Source organism: Musca domestica, unplaced genomic scaffold (assembly GCF_030504385.1).
Source record: "Musca domestica strain aabys unplaced genomic scaffold, Musca_domestica.polishedcontigs.V.1.1 35, whole genome shotgun sequence".
NCBI lineage: Eukaryota > Metazoa > Arthropoda > Insecta > Diptera > Muscidae > Musca > Musca domestica.
In genome coordinates, this window is record NW_026712315.1 from 9,175,730 (window position 1) to 9,201,905 (window position 26,176).

Here is a 26,176-nt window from a genome sequence, read left to right on the forward strand (position 1 = left end):
CTGTCAATAGAAGGCCACCTAAGGTTCTTCTATCAACAATATAACTCGTAAAGCTCTTTTCTCTATTGAAGACTTCAAAAAAAACTCTTTTGTCTATCGAGGGGTGTGGGACGTTTTTTTTTCCATTGAAGATAGATATTTTAAAGACATCAGAGTCTCTAAAGGAACTTTTAATACCATTCCATCTTTGAACTACTTTGAACATATCTTCTGTAGGTGATTTGAGTTTTATTGCATAAAGGGGACCTCTAAATCTCTACTTATTAGGATTTTGTCTGTAAAAGACCTCTAAAAGCTCTTCCGCCTCAAGAATACCTGTCCATCTATGGAATTTTTCTTAAAACTATTCTCTAAATGGAAAATGTATGCAAAATGTCTTTTAAAGCTCCACTTGTTAATAGGAGATCTTTAAAACATTTTTCGCCTATATAAGATTTCTGAACGCTCTTTAGAACTCGTCTTGGAGACCTTCTCTACATATATAAATGAAATTTTTGAGATCATCTCGCTTCTGAATACCTTTTTGAGTTCTCCTCTCTTTAGGAGACCACTTTCAAGGTTTCTTTCTTGAGATTTTTTTTATTTTTTATTTATTTTTAGAAATGTTACCTCTTTATTGGAAAAATCTATATTTTCGGCTCATCGAAGATTTTTATTGTTTCTTTGATTTTTTTTATCTCCCAATTGCATTTTTACATTTCCTCAAGTAATTATTTTTTTTATTCTCTCTCATTGCAGGTTCACCGTGGCACGTTGAAATCATGTCCACACCCGGTCTAACAGCATTGGGCGAATCGACTCGCCTTGTACCCGCCAACACACCGGCGGTTTTTGATATACTGCCGCCTCCTGGTCAAAGCCTTGCGAAAGGCGAGTGCGTGGCAACAGTTTTGGGTCCTAACAAATCCAAGCTGAATGCCAGAGTCACCCACGAGGCGGCAAATGGTGCTGCACGCATCGAATTTGTACCGACCGAGGTAGGCACTCATGTCATTGAGGCCTCCATCAATGGTACAAAGATATCTGGCGGTCCGTTGATAGCCAAGGTCTATGACTCCAGCTTGATACAGGTCACCGATGTCAATGGTGGTGTTGTCGGCCAGCCGTGTCAATTTCGTGTCGATGCCAGCGCTGCTGGCGAAGGACAATTGGAAATCTCCATAAATGAAGGAGAAGTACCGAATCATGTCCAGGTGGTGGGCGGTGGCCGTTGTTTGGTCTCGTTTACACCGGAACAAGCTAAACCCCATTTGATTGACATTAAGTTTAATGGTGAAACCGTCAGGGGTTGTCCCTTTATTTGCCAAGTGGCTGACACCTCGCGTGTCATGTTGAATTTATCGAATTTGGAATTGATACCGGTCAATAGACCGGCATCCTTTCACATCACAGTGAGTGGTGGTGGTGCTGCCGAATTGGCTGTTAGTGTTCGTGGGCCCCACGGAGAGTTGCCGGTGCGCGTGACCGGTGATATACATGCCGGATTTACGGCAGAATTCACACCCACCAATGTGGGTGGTCACTCGATAAATGTGGAATACAATGGTTTCCCTGTGCAGGGTACACCGTTCTTGGCAAAATCTTACGATGCCACCAAGGTGGTGGTGGGTAGTGTTTCGCGTGGTACAGTCGGTCGCCCAGTGCAGTTTACCGTCGATGCTGGAGACGCGGGTGAGGGTAATTTGGAGATAACAATATCGGCCAAGGGCCAGAATATACCAACTCAAGTACATCCGCAAGGCAGTGCAAGGTGGGTTTGACACACAGACTCTTGGTGTTGAAGAAGTCTTAATTTATTTTCTCCTTTACTCTTTACAGATTCTCCGTTTCGTTCGTACCCACCGAGGCCTGTGAGCATACCATCAATGTGTCATTCAATAAAATGCCCGTTCCCGGCTGTCCCATCACAGTGAGCATAAGCGGCGGCATGTCTGGCCCCCAGGTATCCCTGGGTGGCCCCGGACCCGTACACCAATCGAATTCTTTTGTCATCAATCACAACGGCGGTCGTTTAGAGGATATTGAAGTTAATGTTGAAGGTAACGTATTGTTGTGGTCCCATCAGGGCCCCAGAGAAATGAGCAAATCGTTTCTTGGGATCCTCTCTTCTTTTCAGAATTTATGTGTTATATTTACTAATACTTATTGTGAGTGTGATTTGTTAAAACTTTTTTGTGAATAAGTTTGTTTATATCATATTAAACTTCTTCTGTCCGATATCAAATTGGCTCTCAATGATCACATTTATTGCAAAATGTCACACATTTTAAATAACTTTTAGATTCTTTCATTTTTTCTGAGTCTTGAGCATGATTTTATTTTCACTCTTGCAATGCAACTCCTTTTTCTCCCAAAAATATCTCTGTTTGTTGTTAATATACATTTTCTAATGATACACTTGCACTTGTTTGTAAAAACATTTTTAATTTTTTTTTTTTAATTTTTAACAATTTTGTGTTTTGTAAAATAAAAAATTATTATTTATTTCTCTACACATTGCATCCGCTGCATCTGCATGACTCTTGGGGCATGTGTAAATATCAATATCATGGAGTTGTAATTTTTCTTGATAGTTTCATTCTCATAATGATAATTAATAGGGTAGATTATTTTATGAAGAATTGATATTAGGAAAGTCGACTGGGCGAAATATTTTCCTCATAGATGTTTATATCCATTCCATTAGTGTGAGGCCCTGTAAGGAAATTCTCTTTTACTGAAGTAGCATTCGCAAATTTCTCTCTAGATGAGAACAGTAACTGAACCTACGGGTGAGATAAAAAAACTGCAAAGAGTAAAAAAAACCATAATTTTTACATTCTTTTTTTAAATTTTATTGAATGAAAGCAAAAAATGACAGAAATATCATCAACTTTTAGAATTAGTTTAGATTCCTCGAATTGGTCATCTTTGGCACGAATTATGGTCTTTAAACGGCCAATGAAACCGTCACACGACGCCCGAATGTTGCTCTGCGGTATTTTGGCCCATTCCCGGAGAAGCCCTTGATTGAGGGGATCGATACTTTGGTATTTTTTAGTGCCAACCTTGCTTTCAAAATACTTCAGTCCAACAGATTGGAATCTGGAACTTCATTTTGTAACCATTCTTGGGTGGAGCGTGCTGAGTGCGATGGTGCTGAGTCATGTCTCCAATAATATTCGGTATTTATTCTGATGCAACGGTCGATTAATACCAGCGGAGAGCGACCATCGGCTGTTATGGCGGCCAACACCATCACCATGGCCGGCTCTGGTGTTCTGGTGGCCAGCCAGCCGAAGGTGCACCTTTTCAGCGGACCCCTTTGGCAAGTAAACACGATTATTTTGTTTGTTTACAAACTGCTGGACAACGAATGTTTTCTCATCGGAGAAAACCAAATTCGGCAATTCACCACTTTCGGCCAAGCGAAGCAACTCCTTAGCTCTTTTGAGTCTATTTTCTTCCTGTTGCGGTGTAAGTTCTTGCACTTTTTAGAATTTCAATGGCTTTACCCCGAGCTCATTTTTTTCAATATTTTCCAAATGAAATATTAAGATATGTTCAACTCACGAGACATTTTTCGGCCACTGTGATGCGGGGTTCGATCAAGTCGCTTATTTACATTTCGAACTATTTCTGCTGATGTTGCTGTTTTCTTCCGTCCATTTCCTTGGTGTCGGGCTATGCTACCAGTATCACGGTTACGAGCGATAGTACGAGACACAAAAGATATATTCACATTTAAATACTGAAGTGCTCTAACGATAGACACTTGTGGGTTTTCAGCCAAATATAAAGAAATCACACTATCACGCTTGAATTCCATCACAAATACATTTTTTCTGGAAAATTCTCTCAAAAACGTCTCTGGAATAATTTTAGCCGCTGTCGGCCGAATGGCTTAGAAATGACACCAGTCTTTATTTGGTTGCAGTTTTTTCATCTTACCCTATATGTGACGGAAGTACATATAAGTATTAAAATTCTGATAAGGGGAACCTAATTGTACTAATTTTGTAAGGATGGAATGGATCGGAAAATTGTGTTTAGTTCGGCTGGCTAAAATCTGGAGTTATGTCAAGAACATGCCAAGACACGTAGCTGTAGATTAGCTCTATATTAAATAATGTGGACTCTATCGTTGTTTCAACCGACAGACTGACGAATATCGGTAAATCACCTCATAATTTTATTCTGATCATAAAAATTTCGAGGTGTTGCAAAGAGAAAAATAAATTTAATTTTATGGCGGTATAAAAACCCCAGGCTATACCAGAAAAGTTCTTTTTTTTTTTATAGTCCCACCATTCTACGGAGGGTATTTTAACTTTGTCACTCCATTTGTAAGTCCTCGAAATACTCAATTTAGACCCTAAAGACTATATATATCCTGGATCAGCGTAAAATTCTGAGTCAATTGAACTATGTCTGTCTGTCTGTTAAGATTGAAGGCATAAAATTTATGTATTTTGCCAGTAGACAGGTTTTGGTTGTAAATGGGCCGTGTCCGTCCACGTTTTCGCATGTCCCTTATATAACGGTATCTCCGAATAATCGGTATTTTTATAATTCTAGGGACATTATAGACAGGAATTGTTTTAAATATTGTATTTAAAGTTCATACTGGGTACGACCACGTCTTCGTATGGTCCCCATAGTCCTAGATATATCTTCACATGATTTTTGTTGACCAGATGTGTAATTCAGACTAAGATGGATAGATGGCAATACGGCCGGATTTATCGTATAGATAAATGTGCCGATTCTGACGAAAATCGGCGAAATGCTAGATCCGGTACGAAAACTCCCTTTCCAACAAAGGGTCAAATTTTCGAACAATTATGTATCTCATAACATGCGCAAGTCAGCGATTCTTTTCAAACATCCCCCTACACCAAGTGCCTAGAAAACTTCTTCTGTAAGAAATGGTTCAGGATTTTAAGATAACGACGAGGTATAAGACACAGGCTGATGTATTACATCCGGTAGAACTGGACCAGTTGAGTCCTGAGGCGTTCCTTCTTTATGTTGATGAAATCTTCAAATTTTATGTTTTTATTTAAGAGAAACATGCCGCAGATATTAAAAAACTCGAGCTAGAGCAAAAATTACCACTTTATTTTCTTCTCCAAATAATGAGTATTGACAGTATTTATTTTATAATTGAATTGAAGTAAATTATTCGAAATATTCCATGCTACAATAATTTCATATTATGCTTCCGATTTTCACATTTTTTTTAACCCAAATACCATATTCATAAATTATTTGGCCAAAAATTAGAAAATAATAAAAAAAATGTTTTACATACAGAATCCAGATGGCTTTTGCGAACTCACACTAAATACAATTATCACATACATATTGTACAAAGTATTCGCATAAATGCCCCTGTCACAGAAAGCCACGAGAACATCAACAATTTGTTGCCATTGACATGAGAATGATTTTCAAAATTCCACCAGTAGCACCGTTTAGGCTGAATTAGGAAAGTGACATATTAAGCTTGGGTAAATGATATAAAAACACAAAATTCCGCCATTCAGCACTGTTTAGGCTGAATTAGGATAGTGACATATTAAGCTTGGATAAATGATATAAAAACACTTGTAAACTCTTTGCTCGAGTTCTTTGGTGTCACTTAGAGATTGGAGCAAATCCATATAATTTCGTTTTAACGCTTTTTGGTTCGAAAAATTTTGTATTCCTTTTTTTTTTTTTTTTTTGAATGTCAAAATCTTTGTTTAGATTTTTTTTCAACAATTAAAGCCAAACCTTTATTTGATTTTTAAATTATCCTTTTTTGGTGTGTAACCTATCCGTTCCACTCTGTGTCTCTTTCTATTGCATCCTTCGCTTGTTGTAAATTCTTGTCCAAATTTCCATTTGTATTATATTTTGTAAAAACACCTTATATATGTTAATATTTATCTTATATATATTATAAATTATTGTTATTATTTTTCTTTTCTTTACATCTTTCTCTTTGTGTGTTTGCATTTCAGGACGACGAAAATTATTGTACTAGACCCATATAAATATATATCTATAAATACACATGCAAAAAACAAAAACAAGAACAAATTCAACTGAAATCTACCACTTACACACTTAAAGTCTCCCTCCCTTCCTTCTACATAAAACAAAAAAAATGCCCTTCCAGAAGATTGAGTAATCGAAAAAATATTATACAAAAAACAAATAATTTTATTGTTTTTTTATATTTATCTAACTAATACGAACATATTTTTTATTTCTAATATTTTTTTTTGTTAATTAACCTGCCTGTTTTGTTTAATATTTAAGTTAATTTAAAATCGAAAAGAAGACAACTATTGACGATCAAAAGCGGAAATATTTCCCTTCATCTACTTAACTGAAATATCTTCAATATTAACTAATTTTCTTGCTATTAAGAAAAACTATAGTTCAAAATAATTTGTCTCAAAAAGGAAAACTAAAAGATATGTATTAAAAAATAATCGACAATAACTTGTAGCCGAGATCCCTTCCCTACTAATGACTAATTTTTCGAATGGCTGAGACAATGAAATTGTAAAGCCATAACGATTTATTATGTATTTCTTCCTCTCTAAACATATTTACACACATAAATATTAAAAAAAAAATAAACAAAATAATGTTAATGGTTTTATTTACGAAATAAATAAAAATTAAAAAATAATATTTCTTCGAGAAAACCCCCTAAAATCAACAGCAATGTGTATTTTTTAATTTTCTCAAAATATTGCTCAAGTGAGGAAAGACAAACGGAAAATGGGTCGAATATTTCGCTGTAGTATTTCTTAAGAATTTTCTATAAAGATTTTTCCCATAGAATAGTTCATGTTTTCTAGAAAGTTATTTTAAACTATTTCTGTGAAATTCGTATGAATTTAGCTAAAACTACTGCATAAAAAGCGCCATCTATAAATAAATCATTATAAACCTTAGTAAAGACTACAACTACTGAGGATTCCGGGCGATGGACTCATACTTCAAGACCGATTATCTCCAACAATATTGCTCACAAAACCGAACTTAGCAGTAGCTCATGCAGACAAAGTTGTGAAATATTTATTTCGAAGAACTATATTCTTGATTTCACCGCCGTCAATCTCAGCATAGCAGCGTTCATTTGGAAAAAATAAAATACCTTAAATAGTGAGATCCTCAAAAAAACTGAAGCCAAGAATACTGCATAAAAAAGCTCCATCTGTGAATAAGTCATTATAAACCCTTGTAAAGACGCCAGCTAATGCTGCAATTCTGGGCAGTGGCCTCATACAATTCGAGCAAAGAACCTTAAAATCGAATATTTCACAAAACCGAACTTAGCAGCAGCTATTGCAGATAAAAATTATTTAATATTTATTTCGAAAAACTATATTTTTGATTTCATCGCCGTCAAGCTCAGCATCGACGTCTACATTTGGAAAAAAATTAAAATACTTTAATAAGTGAGATCCTTATAACCTGAAGCCAATACTACTGCATAAAAAGCGCCATCTATGAATACATCATTAGAAACCTTTGTAAAGACGACAACTACTACGGATTCCGGGCGGTGGTCTCATATAATTCTTGAAAGAACTTAAATATCGATTATTTCCAACGATGTTTTGTTAGTCACATACCCGAACTAAGCAGCAGCTATTGCAGATAAAAATTAATTAATATTTTTTTCGAAAAACTGTATTTTTTTATTATACAATCTCAACCATTGACGCCTTCATTTGAAAAAAATAAAAATACTACTACTAAGTGGTGAATATCCTCAGATGAACTGAAGAAGTACTTATGGCAACATATAGTTACTTATTTTAAAACAATGCTTCATATGTATCCAGTTCTTACTTTTTGAAACGCCATCTATACGTCAGAAAACAACACGTGGATTTGAACCCAAAATACTCTTTCCTGACAATAAATGTCATGATGTGCAATTAATTAATCAAAATTCTGAAAATAAAATCAGCTCCGAGGATCAGTATTTCAATGCTGGACTTACTTGACTTCTACTACCAAAGTGCATAATTGAAAAGCCATCTATAGGTGAGAAAAAAAATGTGGATTTGCATCAAAAGAGCTCATATCCTAAAGCCTCAGCAACAATAAATGTCATGATGTGCAATTACTTGAAATTACTGGGACGCTTCTATGTTCTCTCCATCTTCCAAATGTTATGAACAAAGATCAGCATAACTAAGTCCTCTCGTTGGAAAAAGCTCCACCTATATGTGATTTCTAAAGAAGATACCTATGGAAAAATAATAAAATTTAAAAATGAAAAAGATTATGACACAACCTCTTTAAGGGACATACAATTTTTTGTCAAATACATTTTTTATCGTATTCTAATGGACTTCATAAAGATTTCCCTTCATAAGAAAAAATTGCAAGTAGTATAAATGTTAAAACACTTTTACAGATTGGTAGAATTACAAAATGTGTTCCAAATACCCAAAAAATATGATGCTGCTATTGATTTCATAAGCTAAAAAATTTTAGCCAGTAATTGTGGTAATCATAAAAACCAACTTCTAAAATTATCAATGCCACAATAATTGTACGTCACCCATATGCCAAGGACTCTCATATTGGAATTAAATGTAATTCCGAAGAAATAATATCTTATTCCGCATTTAAACGCCACATATGCGCCGAGAACTCTCATGATGGTACTGTTTATGGAGTACAATCAGGCAATTTAAAAAAAGTAAGTGGTAAGGAACATCACCACAAACAACCTCTATACTTGAAATTGGAAAAAAACTTTTAATCAAACAATGCAGTTCAAAAATAATACACTCACATCATAGCCTGTAATAGTTTAGAATTATAAATAACAACTAAGGAATTTCTCAATTTCACAATAGCTGAACTCCATCTGTATGCCAGAGATTCTTATATAGGATTAAAAAATCGGTTTTCAAAAATACAGAGCAAAACGTCACCCATACGCCGAGAATTGTAATGATGGGATTTGAAATATAAATATTTCCAAAGGTCCACGAAGATTTCTATATTTTCCAAAGAAAATTCTCTACACAAAGAATTCTCATGATCGAATCCAGTTAGTCCTGCCATCTAGAGTTCTCTTTTAAGGAACATCATCACAAACGCCCTCTACACTCGATAATGGAAAAATATTCGAATCAAATATTGCGCAGAAAATTAATATAAAAAAACTTCACATTGATCTCAACTCCCAACGACAAGAAGAAACCAGCATTATAATGAAATAAAAGTTAACACAGGACGCCATCTATTTGTTGCATTGAACGGATTTGAAAGCCAACAGCTTGTAAATTTATTCACTTTACCAATCATTTCAATGCCTACGTTTGAAGAAATAAAAATATCCAAGGACTATAATTACCCGAGAAAGATTCTGCATCGATATGAAGAACTATATTTCAGTATTTTGGCATTTTCAAATATGAAACTTTTGTTTCCGAAACAATCAGGCATGTCACAGAAGTTTTACGAAATCGATTTATTTCACCTTTTCCAAATCGTTACGATTTGCTTTTGCTTCTTCAGCACTCGTACGTTTTGACTAAACCGAAAAAAAAAAAATCATTTCACATTTTTGAAATAAAAATATGGTAACTCCATGCAAAAAAAGTCGTAAACAAATTATTGACAATTAAAAAAAGAGTTTAAATTGTTTTTTATAATATAAACACCAAAAGTAAAAATGCCAGGGGCTTCAATACTTGCTGTAATGGATGAAGAAATAAATCAGCGGTCTACTGAAAAAATTCGTCGCCGGACATTGAGGAACGCATCAGATCCTTTATCTCACTTAAATGCAGAGTAAGGATCCACCATTTTTAGTCCATTGTGTAAAATAATGTAAAGTTAAGAACGAGTCGTATTTGCTTTTTCCTGTTCTACAGCATATCTAAGAGTTTCAAGTTCAACTATTTTGAGTTTCATTTCGTTCCGTTCACGCATTCTCTTTTGCATTTCAATATTATGTAACTGCTCTTCCACATACTTTTTTTCCAGGATGTTACAAAGTCTTTCCAACTTTTCAGTTTGTTTTTTCATTTCCTTACTGTTATCTTCTAGAATTTTACAAATTTTTTCCAAGTTTTGTAAATGAGAATTTTCCTCAACTAAAAGCGCATTTAGATCTTGCTTTGAGGGAGTTCTTGCCCGGGGTCTTTTTACTGCAGGCGTGGGTTTTGCTTTTGTTAGGCTGCCCGACACTTGTCTTATTGGTGTAGATGGCGGAGAACACGATAAGCTTTTATTTCTAAGTCGTTTTTGAATAGGTGTTCGCGAACGGTTTTCTTCCAATGTTGGTGTTCTTGGATCAATTGCCAATGTAGAAACATTTTTAAAAGCAGCTGGAATGCATGATCTTGGTCTATCTTTTTTATTTAAAATCGAAGTGGTCTGCTTTGAAGTTTAGGGTGAAAAATTAAGCTCTTCGTTTTCAGATTCACTTAAAACTAATTGACTTGTTTTTCGAGTTCTTGGAATATGTGTAGATGATGACGAATCAAAGTTTTCTTTTTCAGAACAACTGAGGTCTAATTCACTTACAAAATCCGCAAAGCTTACTGCACCACCAACTCCATCGACACTTTTATACAATCCGCAAATTCTGATTAAACTGTTCTCGTGTTCACTGAAAACATATTGATTGATATCACCACCACCAGTTCCTCGCAAGTCCTTTTTATTATTTTTCATCATGGATTAGAAAAATAATAGATTTTTTGTAAAATAAATTCCAAAAACATGTTCATTCTAAGAGAATTTGGTTAATACAATATTTTCTGTAAAATGTATGTGTCTTCTGTTTATTTTTTACGTTAAAATCACTAAACATTTCAATTTCACCCTGCTTTTTGAAAGTGATATCAAAACGCAAAATTTTTGCGTTTTCCGTTTTTTAGAGAAGCTAAAACCGTTTTCGTTTTCACTCTTGAACGATTTTACATTCTGTGACATGCCTGAATAAGCCTTTTTTTCACATAAGGTTTTTAGAAAAAATATCAGTAATCAGAAGGTAGTATGAACCTTTTTTCAAGATTTGTCACATCGAAAATGTATGAAAACTGTAACCAATGGACCTACTTAAGAGATATGTACACCCATATAACTAGAAATAACAAAAAAGAACTCTGAACTCCATCTACACGCTAATTGAACGTTTCGCCAACGACGCATAACGTAATGAAAGAATCGAAAGAAATATCAGAGTTCATTTTTGCCTAATTATCCAGGATTATCACCACGTTGCAAAACGCCACCTATATATGATATCAAATCCAATCATGATCTTTTGATCCTTAATTAAAATCAATCTACTAAAAAATGTTCAAGCATCTTGGAGCCTCCTCTTTTAGCAGGTGATAAAACAAATGGTTTTTCTGCACAAAAAAATACAAAAACACCATCTAATAAAATGATGTAAAAGTAAAGGTTTTTCTGAAAAAAAATACGCAAAACGCCACCTATAAATGACAAAACGTAGTTGGATTTGAATTTTGGCATTAATCCAATCAATAATTCTCTTTGAAATGTATGATCACGAGGGCTTGGTAAGTTCATCCAAAACCTTCCTGACAACCTGAATACCTCATTAAAAATAAAACAACACTGGTGAAAAACAACGCCATCTACCTGTGGGATCGAGCAAAAAAAATCTCAAAATGGGACCACACCAAAGGCACTCATCTGCTATTCAAAACAAAAAATCTCACAATGAAAATACATAAAAACCTCCCATTCACTTGAAAAGTTCATCCAATAAGGTCCGGACATCCTCAATAAAAAGACGCTGGCGAAGAAAAAACGCCATCTACATGTCGTATCAAGCCAAAAACATCGCAGTATGGAACCATACCAAAGCACTCACTATAATAATGAGAGATGATTTTTTAATTTGCTGCTAATTAGCGGCAGAGATAATATGGAGATCTATTGGAGTGACTAAACTACAAGTTCGGTTAAAAAATTCCAAAAAGGCGTTTTGTTTAAAAGGCGTTGCTGGACACATTCATTGAGTTCCTGAATCTCTGTTATGGAAAATATTATCGAAACAACCCTGTTTTACATGTTATGATTATGACCCTCCTTAATAATTATGTATTAAAATCATTAAAAATATAATAGACATACTGAAGGGCTATCGTTTGTTGTACGAAAACATAATTTGATTATATATATATTGTGTATTTAAAGGAAGTTATCTGTTCTTTGGGTTTTTTTTTTTCTGGTTAAGGAAGATTCCTGTAGTCTAGTGTACATTTTCTTTGAGTTTGATAAAATTTCACTGAAATCATATTTAGGTACGTACGGGCGTGCGGTCTGTCACTTTTTACCCATTTTTTCATCAACGTCATTTCCATTCGACCTCATCATAAATAGGATACTTTCGTATTGGTTGAAGGATTTCGATTGGAGTTTACCCATATTTTAAATCTTTTTTTTTTTTTTTAATCACCACACTAATTTCTCCCACAAGTTCACCCACACCTCCTATATTTAATTGCCATAACATTGATATACATATATTTTTTCAAAATTTTCTTTTTCCAAAAACAAAACAACAAACCCTAAAAACATTCATACAACTGCATTTACTATCTAAATACTAATACATATTTAAATTTAACACAAAATTTTGAAAATGTTGGGCTGCAAAACACACATACATTCATATGTATGTTGGCATAAAAAAAAAACTTTCACGAAAAAACAATATTTTTTCTAACAAAAAAACACAACGAATATTTCCATATAATGCGCGCAAACTAAAATATTAAAATTAAATTAACTGAAATATGAACAATAAACAATTATAAAAACTATAAAATAAAACGCCGAATTATAACACATATAATCAACAACAACAACGACAAAAAACAACAATAATGTATCAACACCAGGACCCGCTGGACAATCTGTGCCCGCACAGGTCCATCAGTCAGCAGAGGGTGTCTTCAAGGCAGAATTTGTCCCGAGAGTTGTGGGCGAACATCGCGTCCATGTCACTGTCTGTGGCATGGCAACGGCCGGAAGTCCATATGCAGCTAAGGTGAGTAAAGTATTTTCTTTAAATTTTGAAATTCTAAAAATATATTTTTAATGGTCAGAAGCAAATTTCCAATATTTCTAATTGTGGCTTATATAACTTAAATACCAAATTCAGACTTTTTGATTAGTTTACTCTCCACCTTGGAAAGCAGGGATTACCTTTCGATATTCGGTATTTTAATCATTTTTGCCACATTTTTCTACGGATTTGTCTAAAAATTGTTATTTGTAGGTAATAATGATTTCTAACTCGTGTAGCGAAATATTTTATGTATAGGTCCGTCCGGTATGGCCCCCATATAACGGTACCTCCCAATATTCGGTATTTTTATGCTTTTTGTCATATTTTTCCACGGATTTGTCTTTGTAGGTCATAATGGGTTCTAATGTCCCAATATTGTCTAAAAATTGGTAATTGTAGTCATAATGGTTTCTAGCTCGTGTAGCGAAATATTGTACGTATAGGTCCACGTTTTGGTATAACTCCACGGTACGTCCCGATATTCGGAATTTTCATGATTTTTGCCAATTTTTTTCACGGATTTGTTTAAAATTTGTATTTGTTAGTCCTAATGGTTTCTAATGTCCCGAAATTTTCTAAAAATTGGTAAATGTAGTCATAATGGTTTCTTGCTGGTGTGACGAAATATTGTACGTATAGGTCCACGTTTCGGTATAGCCCAAATTACGGTGAGTCGCGATATTCGGCATTTTCATGATTTTTGCCAATTTTTTTTCAGGGATTTGTCTAAAAAAAAATCACGGATTTGTCTAGCTCGTGTGGCGAAACATTGCATGTATAGGTCCACATTTTGGTGTATCCCCTTATATAACGGTAACTCCCGATATTCGGTATTTTTATGATTTTTGCCACATTTTTCCACGGATTTGCCCAGAATTTGGTATTTGTAGTTCATAATGGGCTCTAGCTCGTGTGACGAAACATTGAATGTATAGGCCCACGTTTTAGAATAGCCTCATATAACGGTACCTCCCGATGTTCGGTATTTTCATGATTTTTGTCAAAATTTTTCACGGATTTGCCCAGAAATTGGTATTTGTAGTTCATAATGGGTTCTAGCTCGTGTGACGAAACATTGAATGTATAGGCCCACGTTTTGGAATAGCCTCATATAACGGAATCTCCCGATATTAGGTATTTTTATGATGTTTTTTTCACGGATTTGTCACGTTTTGGTATAACCCCCATATAACGGTAATATTCGGTGTATAGTTAATTCTTGCAACATTTTTTAGCGGATTTGCCTAGAAATTAATATTTTTGGTTTATAATGTGGAGGGTATTAAAAGTTCGTCCCGGCCTAACTTAATGTGTTTTTACTTATTTAATTTATAAAGGAGGTAAATTCGGACGGTACCCTAAATGCAAGACACTGAAACTACAACAGAATACCCTTCGAAATGTGCACATTTGTAGCATAAATGACATCCGACATAATGACATTAAAGAGCACAAAATTTATATAACATAACTGAAAGGCTTCGTTGTCGAGAGTCCACAGAGCCTGATTATGTGGTCGTTCTCGAAATTAAATCAAAACAGAGTAAAACCCTATCTATTTGGATGATATCCGGATAAATTATTTTATATTTATTTGGCGGGTGAAATCGACCAAAACTTTTTTTCTGATAATTACCAAAAATCACAAACGCCAATATTTTTATACCCTTCACCATACTATGGAGGGTATATTAAAGTCATTTCGTTTGTAACACCTCGAAATACTCAAAGTATTTATATTCCTGATCAGCGTGAAATTCTAAGTCGATTTAGCGGTGTCCCATCTTTCTGTCTGTTGTAATCACGCTCTCTCTCTCTCTCTCAAACGAATTGATATATGTATAAGGCTAAAATTTTACACACATGTGTATTTTACCAGTAGACAGGTAAAGTTCGTAAAAGGGTCATGTCGGTTTATATCTTCGTACACCTCACATACAGCGGTACCTTCCTCGGATTTTTAATGATATTAACGACATTATTCCACGGAATCGTTTTAAATTTCGTATTTAAGGTCCCAGTGGGTACTACAGCCCATGACAAAAAAATACAAATGCAGGTCCTCGTCTTCGTGTAGCCGCCATATAACGGTTTTCATTTAAATGGTATTTTTCGACGACATTTTTTTATATTTTTTAAGTTCCTTCCAAATGCTGAGGGTATTAAAAGTTCGGCTTCGGTTCTCATTTACTTGTTATTTTCTCCACCCTACAATGACGAGTACATTAAATTTGGCAACACCTCGAAATATTCGCCAGAGATCCGAAAAATATATAAATTCCTAATCAGAATAAAATTATAAGGCTCTTTCGCAATTTCCGTCCATCTGACTGTTAATATTATGACAGAACCCACATTATTTAATCAAGTGCTTTGAAATTTGGCAATTTGGAAATTTGTATTGAAAATGGGCTGTATTTGTCCCCGTTTAGGTATAGCCACCATATACCGATACCTCCCGATTTTCGGTATTTTGAAGGATTCTGCAAACATTTTTGACTAAATTAGCTGAAACCTGAAAATTTGGGTTCAATCGGCTAAAAATAAAAAAACTGGTGTCTGTTTTCACCTTGCGAAAAATGTCCGATTAAGGTCCAAGAATTGGTATAGCCGTCATATAACGGCACCTCCCGATTTTCGGTATTTTTTACGTTTCTGCCACAATTTCCAAGCCAACTCAGCAGAAACTTGATATTTGGGGTTAATGAAAGGTCTGTTTTCACATTGCGAAAAATTTTCGATTAAGGCCAACGAATTGGCATAGCAACCATATAACGGTACTTCCCGGCTTTTGGTATTTTTGAAGTTTCTGCCACAATTTCCAACCAAATTTCCAAATTGAGACTTGGCATTAGGGTACTTGAAGGTATTTTCTTTCCTTGCGGAAGATGTTAAATTCATGTATAACCACCATATAAATGTGCTTCAATTATGCGTAGATGTATAGCTTATTCCGAGACTTGTAGAGAAATTGGGTTAAAAGATATAAGCTTTTGAACATTTCTGGATTGTTTTTTTAATAACTTGCTTATTTGATGAAGAATATTTTTGTCTTTAGTCTCATCCATCTAAAATCATTTTTACATAAACTCAGATGATACCCTCTCCGAATTTATCCCCCTTCCCAGGTCTTGAATTTTGGCAGATACTAAAAAAACACTTCTTTTATAATTTAAAGCTTATCTTCATTATTGTCTTTTAATGCATAGGATGTGTTTGTTATTGACCCGTCTTTAATTTATCCTCTTCTCCCCCGCCCCCAGGTTTATGACGTCAATGCCATCAAAGTGAAAAATGTTAGCAATGGGACAGTTGGAAAACCAGTTACATTCCTAGTGGAGACCTCACAGGCCGGTCCCGGTAACCTGGAGGTCACCGTCAATGGCGGTCGTGTACCAACATCTGCACAGGCTCAAGGACAACATACCTATGCAATTAGTTTCACACCGCGCGAAGCACAAAATCACACTGTCGAACTACGTTTCAATTCGCAAGATGTACCCGGTTCGCCATTTACCTGCCGCGTATCGGCAGCTGCCCGCATACAATCACCCGAAACAATGGATAAAGTTAGTGTGGGTCGTATGTTTGAGTTCGTTGTGGAATCGGATACTAAACCAACCGTTGAGGTATTGGGTCCAGCTCGTCGTAGTGTACCGGTTCTCATCGATCCCATACATGTGGGATATAATGTGAAATTTGAACCGGTTGAGGTGGGTGATCATTCTGTGGAGGTGCGGCTACCAGGTGGTGGCCATGTCGAAGGTAGTCCATTTTTGTTGAAAGCCTATTCCGCCGAAAAGGTGGTGGTCACAGACATTCGGCCCGGAGTTGTGGGTAAAAGTGTGAGTTTCGGCATTAATGCCAGCCAAGCAGGAGCTGGCAATTTGGAAATCATTGTGGCGGTGAATGGTAAAAATGTACCGAACTTTGTACAATCGGAGGGAAATGCCCGTTTTAAGGTGAACTTTAAGCCCACAGAGGCAGCAGCCCACAGTTTGTCGGTGCGTTTTAATGGTCACCCAGTGCCCGGCTCACCATTTACTTGTCACATTGGCTCCGCGCCCATTAGTCTGCCAAGGGCAATTGCGACGGGAGAGGCATTGAAGCAGGCCGCCATTAGGGTGGATAACACATTCGATTTGGATGGTTTCGAGGGTGTGGAACCACAGGTATTTGTCACCTCGCCCTCGGGAGATAATGTGCCGGCCCATGTGCAGCATCAAGGTGGTGACTCCTACTCGGCCACATTCCGCCCAAATGTGGTGGGAAGGCATTTGATCAGCGTTACTGCATCTGATCAACATATCAATGGTTCGCCATTTTCTTGCAACGTGTTTGATGTTTCGCGGGTGACCATCAGTGGCCTGGAACAGCAGTATGGCCCGGCTGCATTGGGCATACCGGTGACATTCAGTGTTGATGCAGCCGGTGCAGGAGAGGGTACTTTGGAACTGGTGGTTTCCACAGATACCAGTACCGTAAAGGCTGAGGTTGTGGCATGTGCTCGTGGCCTCTATGATGTCACCTTTGTGCCGCAGTCCACAGAACCCCACTATGTGAACATCACATTTAATGAAATGCCTGTTGATGGTAGCCCCTTCCAGGTAGATATCCAGCAGACAGCTCAGACCATACAAATTGGTAGTTTGGCCATGATCGATTTCCCTTCGGATGATCAAATAGCGGAGATCATGGGACCCGATCACAAACCAGTTCCCTACACCATCAACAGACAGACCGCCGAGTTCCGTACCCACATGACAGGTAACTATTTGATACGATTTATTGATCGTGAAACACGACAACATGTTGGCACCCGAACGCTGACCGTTTTCGATCCATCACTGGTGAAAATTACCGAAGTTGGCGAGGCATTGTGCCATCGTCCGGCCAGCATTTCGGTGTCGCTGAACGAGGCTGGTCAGGGTGATTTGTCGGCCTATGTAAAATGTGGTGCTACCGAGGTTCCTCATACCATACGAGGCCCCACGAAGAATGGTGTCTATGAAATTGTCTATCATCCAACGAGGGTAGCTCCCCACAAGATTACGATACTGTTTAATGATGTACCGATATCGTTGAAGCCGTTGGAGATAAATGTGTTGCCGGCTGGTGCTGGCAAGGAGATTAGCGTCAGTGGCCTTGGCCTGTATCAGGCCAGAGTAGGTAAGACCACCTCATTTGCCATTGATACCATTAAAAGACCGGCCAGGGAGTTTGATGTGGTGGTATCGGGTCCCGGTGGTCAGGCTCTGCCCGTGAGATGTTATCAAACCAAGAGTGGCCATTTGCAGGCGGAATTTACTATCAACAAACCGGGACAATGTATTATTGGTGAGTTGTGGGAAATTTATTCTCCTTTCCATTTTTGTTAATTTGTTTTCTCATTTTCCAGAGGTACTCCATCAGTCCAAACCCCTACCCGGCAGTCCTTTCACCTGCGAAGCCTTTGACACCTCCAAAGTATCCGTACAGGGCATACCCAAAGCACCCATGGCCCTCCACAGTCCCATTGCATTTACGGTGCGTACCGAAAATGCAGGTTTGGCAGAATTGGAAGCTTTTGCTGTGTCACCTACGAATCAAAATGTTCCCGTCCACATTAACGAACAATCCGAGGGTATCTATAGCGTTGAGTTCATACCCACTCAGCCGGGCAGCTACAAGCTGACACTGATGTATGGCGGGGAGACGTTGCCCAGTTCCCCATACACCTTTACAGCCTCAACAAATGGTGCTCGAACAGATTCACGTGCTGCCGGAAATGGTCTGGAGGTTTGTCATCGTAACAAGGAGGCCTCCTTCATTGTATATTGTCCCGTTCAGCCTAATGTCCAAATTGAACGTTCGGATGAATTTGGAGAACGAATTGAACCGAAAATCAAGCCGCTGGGAAATAATGAGTGGCGTATTTCCTACACCATTCTGACGGTGGGTCGTTATGAGATCCGTGCCAGTTGTCCAAATCGGGGTAATCTTCCTGGTTCTCCATGGCACATTTCCTGTGTGGAATCCAGTAAGGTCGCACCCGTTGGCGGCTGGGGTACTCTGTTGGATCATGAGGGTCGTCTAATTTTACCGGCTCGCATAGTCTTTGATGTAGAGAATGCTGGACCCGGCGAACTAAACTGTACCATTGATGGTGTTGAAATTCCTGTGGACAAGTTGCCAGATGGTAAATTACGTCTCTACATAAACGGTGATAACATGACACCTGGGGAACATGACTTGGAATTGACATGGAGCGGCCTAACCATAGTCCAGTGTCCACGCAGTGCCTTTGTCACTGGACAACAGGCAGCCGATAAGGTTGTTCTAACGGGCAGGGGTTTGGCAGCAGCCCAGGCTGGAGAGGCTGCCCATTTCACAATCGATGCCACCGATGCCCCAGCCGGCAGACCAGAAGTAATACTTGTGCATCAGGACAACACCTCAGTACCCGTTAGCTTGGCTCAACCCAGACCAAATGAAGCCATTTGGATGGCTTCCTATACACCACAGAAGTCGTCATCGGGACCCCTTACCTTATCCGTCAAATGGAATGGTCGTTTGGTAAAGGGTTGTCCTCTAACTGTGGCCGTTGGTTCTTCAATGGATGCCTCAAAGGTTATATGTTCCGGTGAGGGTCTACGTCATGGAATTGTGGGTAAAGACATAAAATCATGGATTGATACTCGTCGTGCGGGTCCCGGTGAATTGACAGCCCATTGTGCAGGACCCCGTAAGGTGGCCTATTGTGAGCTATACGATCATGGTGATGCCACATTTACTCTGAATATTAAACCCCAAGAACCAGGACGTCATGTCCTGACCATTAAATATGGTGGACAAAATGTACCCGGTTCACCGTTTGCTCTTAAAGTGGCTGGGGCTCCTGATGCAAGCAAGGTAAGATATTTGGATATGGCAAGAAATAATTGGGGGAAAATAAAATCGTTTGTGTTGGAATTCTAGGTACGTGTCTATGGTCCCGGCATTGAACATGGTGTTCTGGCAACTTTCCAATCCCGTTTCATTTGCGATACCCGTGGTGCTGGTGCTGGCCAACTAACAGTGCGTGTACGTGGCCCTAAGGGGGCTTTCCGTGTTGAAATGCAAAGAGAATCGCAAAAGGATAGGACAATACTGTGCAAGGTAAGTGAAGATGTTAAAAGCGAAGGAGCAAAAAGAAAATCCACAGCGGTTAAGGACCTAATCTTATTTACAGAAAATAATTCTTCGGACACTAAGGAAAAATCTGTTTCTATAGAAAAATTCCTCGAAACCGAGTACCATTTTTTTACAGAAAAAAAAATCCTCAGAAATTGAGGACCAATTTTTTCCATAAAAAAATCCTCAGCCAACTGAGAAATAGTTTTTTTCTATAGACAAAAATCCTCAGTCAACTGAGGACCATGTTTTTTTCTATAGAACAAAAATCTCCATTAAGGACCAAGTTTTTTTTATAGAAAAAAATTCTCAGCCAACTGAGAACCAGGTTTTTTTCTATAGAAAAAAATCCTTAGCCGACTGAGGTCCAAGTTTTTTCTATAAAAAAAATCCTCATCCAACTGAGAACCAGGTTTTTTTGCATAGAAAAAAATCTTCAGATAAATGAGGACCAATTTTTTTCTATTGAAAAAATTCTTAGCAAACTGAGGTCCAAGTTTTTTTTTCTATAGAAAAAAAAAATCCTCTGCAAACTGAGGTCCAATACTGAGGTGCAAGTTTTTTTCTATAGAAAAAAATCCTCAGCAAACTGAGGTCCAATTTGGTTTCTAAAGCCAAATGAGCTCCAATTTTTTTCTAAAGCAAAAAATTCTCAGCCAAATGAGCCCCAATTTTTTCACTATAGAAAAAAATTTCCGTTATGTAAGGATCGATTATTTCTGCAGAAAAAAAATTTCAGTTGGCTGACGAGGGAGTTGAGGACTCTGAAATTGATGTCCATATTTTACAAATGTGTTCTAATTTTTTTCTTATCATTTCTAGTACGATCCCACCGAACCTGGTGACTACCGAGTGGAAGTAAAATGGGCTGGTGAATTCGTACCTGGATCACCGTTCCCCGTAATGATATTCGACACCGAAGAGGAGCTACGAAGGTTTCTTCAAGGTATATGAGGCCAACACAGCATCAGCACCATTATATTGCCAAACCCTGCCCTCAATCTCCCACAACATCATATGCAACACCAACATCAGCAGCAACAACATCATAATCAATTAGCCCACCATCAACAAGCATCGAATGCAGCCACACCAATTCTACCACTATTTTCACATCACCAGCAGACGCTTCTACGCCTATCACCATTATATTTGAATGGTAATGGTCTGGGCGGATATATTAGCGGTGGAGGTGGTGGCGGCGGCAGCAGCGGTATTGCCGTTTGTTTCGGGGACAATAGTAGCCGTGCTGCCAGCCAACAGTATCTAAGTAATCCGGATTTGACCTATGACCTTGGTGGCTCACGTTCTTGTCTAAATCGTAGTCGATGTCGGCAAGAGACGAGCTGCACCATACTTTGACGTACGAGTATGTGTGCGAGTTCTTTGGTAAAAGAGCTGCACACACAGAATTTTTGTTATCTTATAACGTTTACCATATATTACATATAACAAGTATATTTATAAACAATAGATTGTATTTTATACAACTACAACGAAACGTTTTTCTTGTAAGGCAAAACAAATTTTGTTTTAAGAAATTATTTTTTAAAAAAATCAATTTTTTTAAAATGCTTTAATTTAAAAGAATGAACAAATATATATTCCATAATAATTTATCATTATTTTTCTTTTTGTTTTAAACGAATCTTTATTTTCGTTTTTTTATTATTTTTTTGGCGTGACTAACTCTTAGCTTTAATAATGAGTTTTAATATAACAAAAAATTACATTTTTTATTTTATAATTGTGTGCATGTTATTTTTTTTTAATAATATGTCATACATATACACTTATACACTTTAAACAATTATCTACGCTCTTTTAACGATGCTACAATATGTTTGTTTATATATACACACAATTATATATTTAATTGAATTAAAAATAATACAAATTTTACTATTCAATAAAGAAAAATATTTTATTTGAGAAATACATATTTTTATTAATTTAACTAAGAGCGTGCAGGAAATTAATTTTTGTGGCAGTAGCATCTCAGAAATCCTTGAATAACAATGTTGTTAAAAATTTTTAGCTGGATGTTCTGTAAAAAAGTATTTGCCTTTAAAAATCACCGATTTATTTGCCCATACACCTTTGAAAAATGTTCTTGCTAGGTTTTCGAGATTTGAGCATGAAGTCTTTATATTTCCATATATACGATTTTCGACAAAGAAGTCCTTGGAACTTTTTTGAACTTGAATCAGTAAAGAAAGTCCTAAAGTCGGGCGGGGCCGACTTTTTGATACCCTACACCACTTTGCTAACTTGGTAGAGCTCCACATAACAATTAAAAGTTTTTATGGGAGAATTCAATCACACCCTATGATTATAATTATAATTTAAAGTTCAAAGGACTAAATGTACCGAAGCATTTGTATCTTTTAAATTCGGACTTGTATTGCCCATTTGGTGCAAAATTAATTTGAAATCATATAAAGATATATATGGGAGCTATATCCAAATCTGAACCGATCTCAATAAAATTTGGCAAAGATATGTCTGAGCTGTATTTGATATATCTCCCTTAATATCGTTGTTACGGAGTGCATATACGACTGTGGGTAACAAATAATAACAAATCGGATGAACAGTATATATATCACATAGTGGTAAGGGTGTTATGGCTTTGTGCATTTGTTTGTAACGTGGAGAAGGAAGCGAGATAGACCCATAGTTACTTTTGAGGATCTCCATAGAACCACTTTCTGAGTTGATTTATGCATATCAGTCCGTCTGTCCGTCCGTCCGTCTGTCCATGTGTTCTTGTGAACAAAATGCAGGTCGCATTTATTATCCGATTGAGATGAAATTTTGCACAAATCATTTGTTTGGCTCAAGGACGAACTCTATTGAAATTGGAGATAATCGGTAAAAATTTAGATATAGCTCCCATATATATCTTCGTCCGATTTGCCTTTTATTATGCACCAAGCGTGTAATATCAGCCCGAATAGTATGGAATTTTGCACATACAACCAAATTAGGCCTGAAAATAAGTATGGCGAATTTGATCGAAATAGCTATAGCTCCCATATATATTGTTCATCCGATTTGTTACTTTTGTCCTCCGCCGCCGTAATATGCACTCTGTAACAACAATATTTGGGGAAATATATCAAATACAGCTCTGAGAAATACCTTTGCTAAATTTTATCGAGATCGGTTCAGATTTGGATATAGCTCCCATATATAACTTCGTCTGATTTACTTTTTATTGTGCACCAAACGTCTAATATTTGCCCAAATGTTATGAATTTGGCATTTACGACCGAATTGAGTCTAGAAGCTATTATGCCAAATTTGGTGAAGATCGGTTCAGATATAGCTATAGCTCCCATATATATTGTTCATCCGATTTGTTATTTTTGTTTCCCACATCCGTAATATTCACTACGTAACGACGATATTCAGGGATATATATCAAATACAGCTCAGAAATATATTTGCCAAATTTTATCGAGATCGCTTCCGATTTGGATATAGTTCCCATATATATCTTTATCCGATTTCAAATTAATTGTGTACCAAATGGGCAATACAAGTCCGAATTTAAAATATACAAATGATTCGGCATATTTAGTCCTTTGAACTTTAAATTATAATTATAATCATGGCGTGTATGATTGAATTCTCCCATAAAATTGTTATGCGTAGCTCTACTAAATTAGCAAAGTGGTGTAGGGTACAATAAAGTCGGTCTCGCCCGACTTTCAGACTTTCTTTACTGGTTTCAATAACGATTTTTGCCGAAAACAGTCGGATTTATTGAAACAAATAAATACCAATTTTTGTTTTGTCGAAATTTGAAAAATTATTCATGTTCCTCGTTTAGTTCCCGTACATATTCCGACTGTCACTTATAAAATACGCCAGATTTTCTTTCAAAAATTCCATAAAAAATCTTGTATCGAGGCTACAATTAACCGCATATAGCCGAAATCAATTAAACCTATTTATCAATTTTCCCAATATTTTTGGTCTCTCTATAGTAAAATACCATTTGATAACTTTTTGCAATTAAATGTATTTATGTGAATAAAAATAATCCCTGAGACATCAATTCATCTTTGAAATTTCAATCTCTTGGTCGACAAATTATCCTATCTGGATTTCCCACATTAAATGAAATTCATTTCCACCTAATGACTCTTTACCGATACATAACTGGTGGCTTTTCCATGGCCAGAGTGGCTGTATTCGCTATGTCCGTGATGACCATAATCGTGGTGACCTTGTTCGTCATGGTGGGCATGACCAATTTTATGAACGGTGGCCTCAAAACCGTTCTTCTTATCGGAAGAGTAGTTCACAACACGAGTTGTTCCATCGGATTCTTTCAGGGAGTAGCTTCCTGAAAGCAAAAAAAAAAATAATTATTCCAGTTCACAGACAAAATTATTATTTAAATTCTTACCCTTAACTTTATCGCCATCTCTGGATTCCCATTGGTCCTTGACATCACCGGTTTTTGAGTCCTTAACGCCATATGAGAATTCATATTCAGGATAGCTATGATAATCATGGCTGTCATCGTGATGACCGCTACCATAACCACCAGCATGACCATGATGTTCAACATGTCCATGATATTCGGAATGATGACCATAGCCATGATCGTCATAACCATGACCATGGTGTCCCCCATGGCTGTCTTCATGTTTGGTTACAATGGCATAACTTGAAGCCTTGCCATGGCCATGATCGTGAGGAGCTGCCTCAATAAGGGTAACACCAATAACCAGCAAAGCAATAAATGATATAAAGCAACGCATTTTGATTTTTCTTCCTTGAGGACCAATGGGAAACTGATACTGCATTAAGAGTTTGCTTGCGAATTTATAATCGAAAAACCAACTAATGGCTTATGACTAACTAAACCTTTGGCATGTAACTTTCTAATCAGCTGCTATGCAATTGTTAAAATATTCGCTTTAAGTGTTTTAACCAACTATTTTGGCAGTGCAGAAAACAAGGTCATTACCAATGTAGTGAAGGTCAAGATTACCAACTAGTATGCCTTTCACTCGAAGTTTATTGTTTTGTTAGTTCTTAAACTAACGAAGCCATTAAAATGACTTCATTTAGGTTTATGCTATGCAGCAGTTAAGGAAATATGTTACTGTTAGAGTTTTTTTTAGTGTAACTGCTTTATTTCTGTTGACAGTAGTTATTGTCATATTTCACACCATAAGAATTTGTTATACATTTGCCCATATATTTTCTAAGTTATTCTGCTCGGGAAATACGCGGATTGTTTTTTTTTTTTAGTGCTTACACATTCAGTGCTTGTTCATTGAAAGTGATTTAAGAAAATACTCCACACATTTGGTAAAAACTAAAATTACATCTCTGCATCAAAAATACACTGCAGATGATAAATGCAAGAAGTTGCTTTGATTTTTTTATACCCTCAGCCATGTGGCTAGAGAGGATATATATCATTTGATACGGCCAAAACGTGCCTCATCGAAATAACGGTTTTAGACCCTAGGTCTCTTTGGACAAAATCCTTTTTAAGACATTTGGAGTCGATCCAGCGATGTCCGTCCGTCTGTCTCTTTGGCTAGCCGGTGCGCACCATAACTCTCGAAGGGAGTATCCGATTTTGTCAAAATTTGGTAGGGTAAGTGTACCTAAATTGAGCATGTCCCAGTAGTCGGCACTTTTTATTTTTAAGCCCAAATAAATAAAACTATTATAACTAAATATATTTTTTTACTTCAAATATATTGTCAGCTATCTTTGTGTACAATTTCGTTAAGAAAAGATTATTTGTTCTAAAAAAAATTAAATTTTTTTCTGTGAAGGTCCTCAACAATCCTTATTCTTAAGAAAAGTACAATAAAGACGTCGAATCAGTTGAACTAAACAAAAATATTATATTTTAATGAATTAATTTATTATTATTAATAATTATTCTTACAAAAAAATTGGTATGTCGACTGTTGGAAC

General features: G+C 36.7%; 2 protein-coding genes across 7 annotated transcripts in view; one reads left to right on the top strand and one right to left on the bottom strand.

Annotated features, from left to right (window-relative positions):
• Window positions 1–22,154, top strand: part of LOC101893179 (filamin-C) — a 154,416-nt gene extending 132,262 nt beyond the window's left edge. For 5 of the 6 annotated variants that reach the window (XM_059125787.1, XM_011291857.3, XM_059125786.1 and 2 more), the window contains 7 exons: window positions 739–1,750; window positions 1,819–2,039; window positions 12,897–13,045; window positions 16,330–18,403; window positions 18,465–19,957; window positions 20,024–20,203; window positions 21,041–22,154. In XM_059125787.1, the coding sequence (XP_058981770.1) occupies window positions 739–1,750; window positions 1,819–2,039; window positions 12,897–13,045; window positions 16,330–18,403; window positions 18,465–19,957; window positions 20,024–20,203; window positions 21,041–21,172 (5,261 nt within the window). In that variant the 3' untranslated portion in view covers window positions 21,173–22,154. Of the gene's footprint in view, window positions 1–738; window positions 1,751–1,818; window positions 2,040–5,987; window positions 6,670–12,896; window positions 13,046–16,329; window positions 18,404–18,464; window positions 19,958–20,023; window positions 20,204–21,040 lie in introns of those variants that run through there. The other variant, XM_005177745.4, reaches the window with a different exon arrangement.
• A 2,061-nt stretch (window positions 22,155–24,215) lies between these two features.
• LOC101893680 (adult-specific cuticular protein ACP-22) lies at window positions 24,216–25,028 on the bottom strand. The gene is made up of 2 exons (XM_005177746.4): window positions 24,639–25,028; window positions 24,216–24,575 (listed from the first exon to the last, which is right to left on the bottom strand). Exons 1-2 carry the CDS (start codon window positions 24,994–24,996, stop codon window positions 24,364–24,366), a joined length of 570 nt encoding a protein of 189 aa, XP_005177803.1. The 5' UTR covers window positions 24,997–25,028; the 3' UTR covers window positions 24,216–24,363.
• Window positions 25,029–26,176: the final 1,148 nt, after the last annotated feature.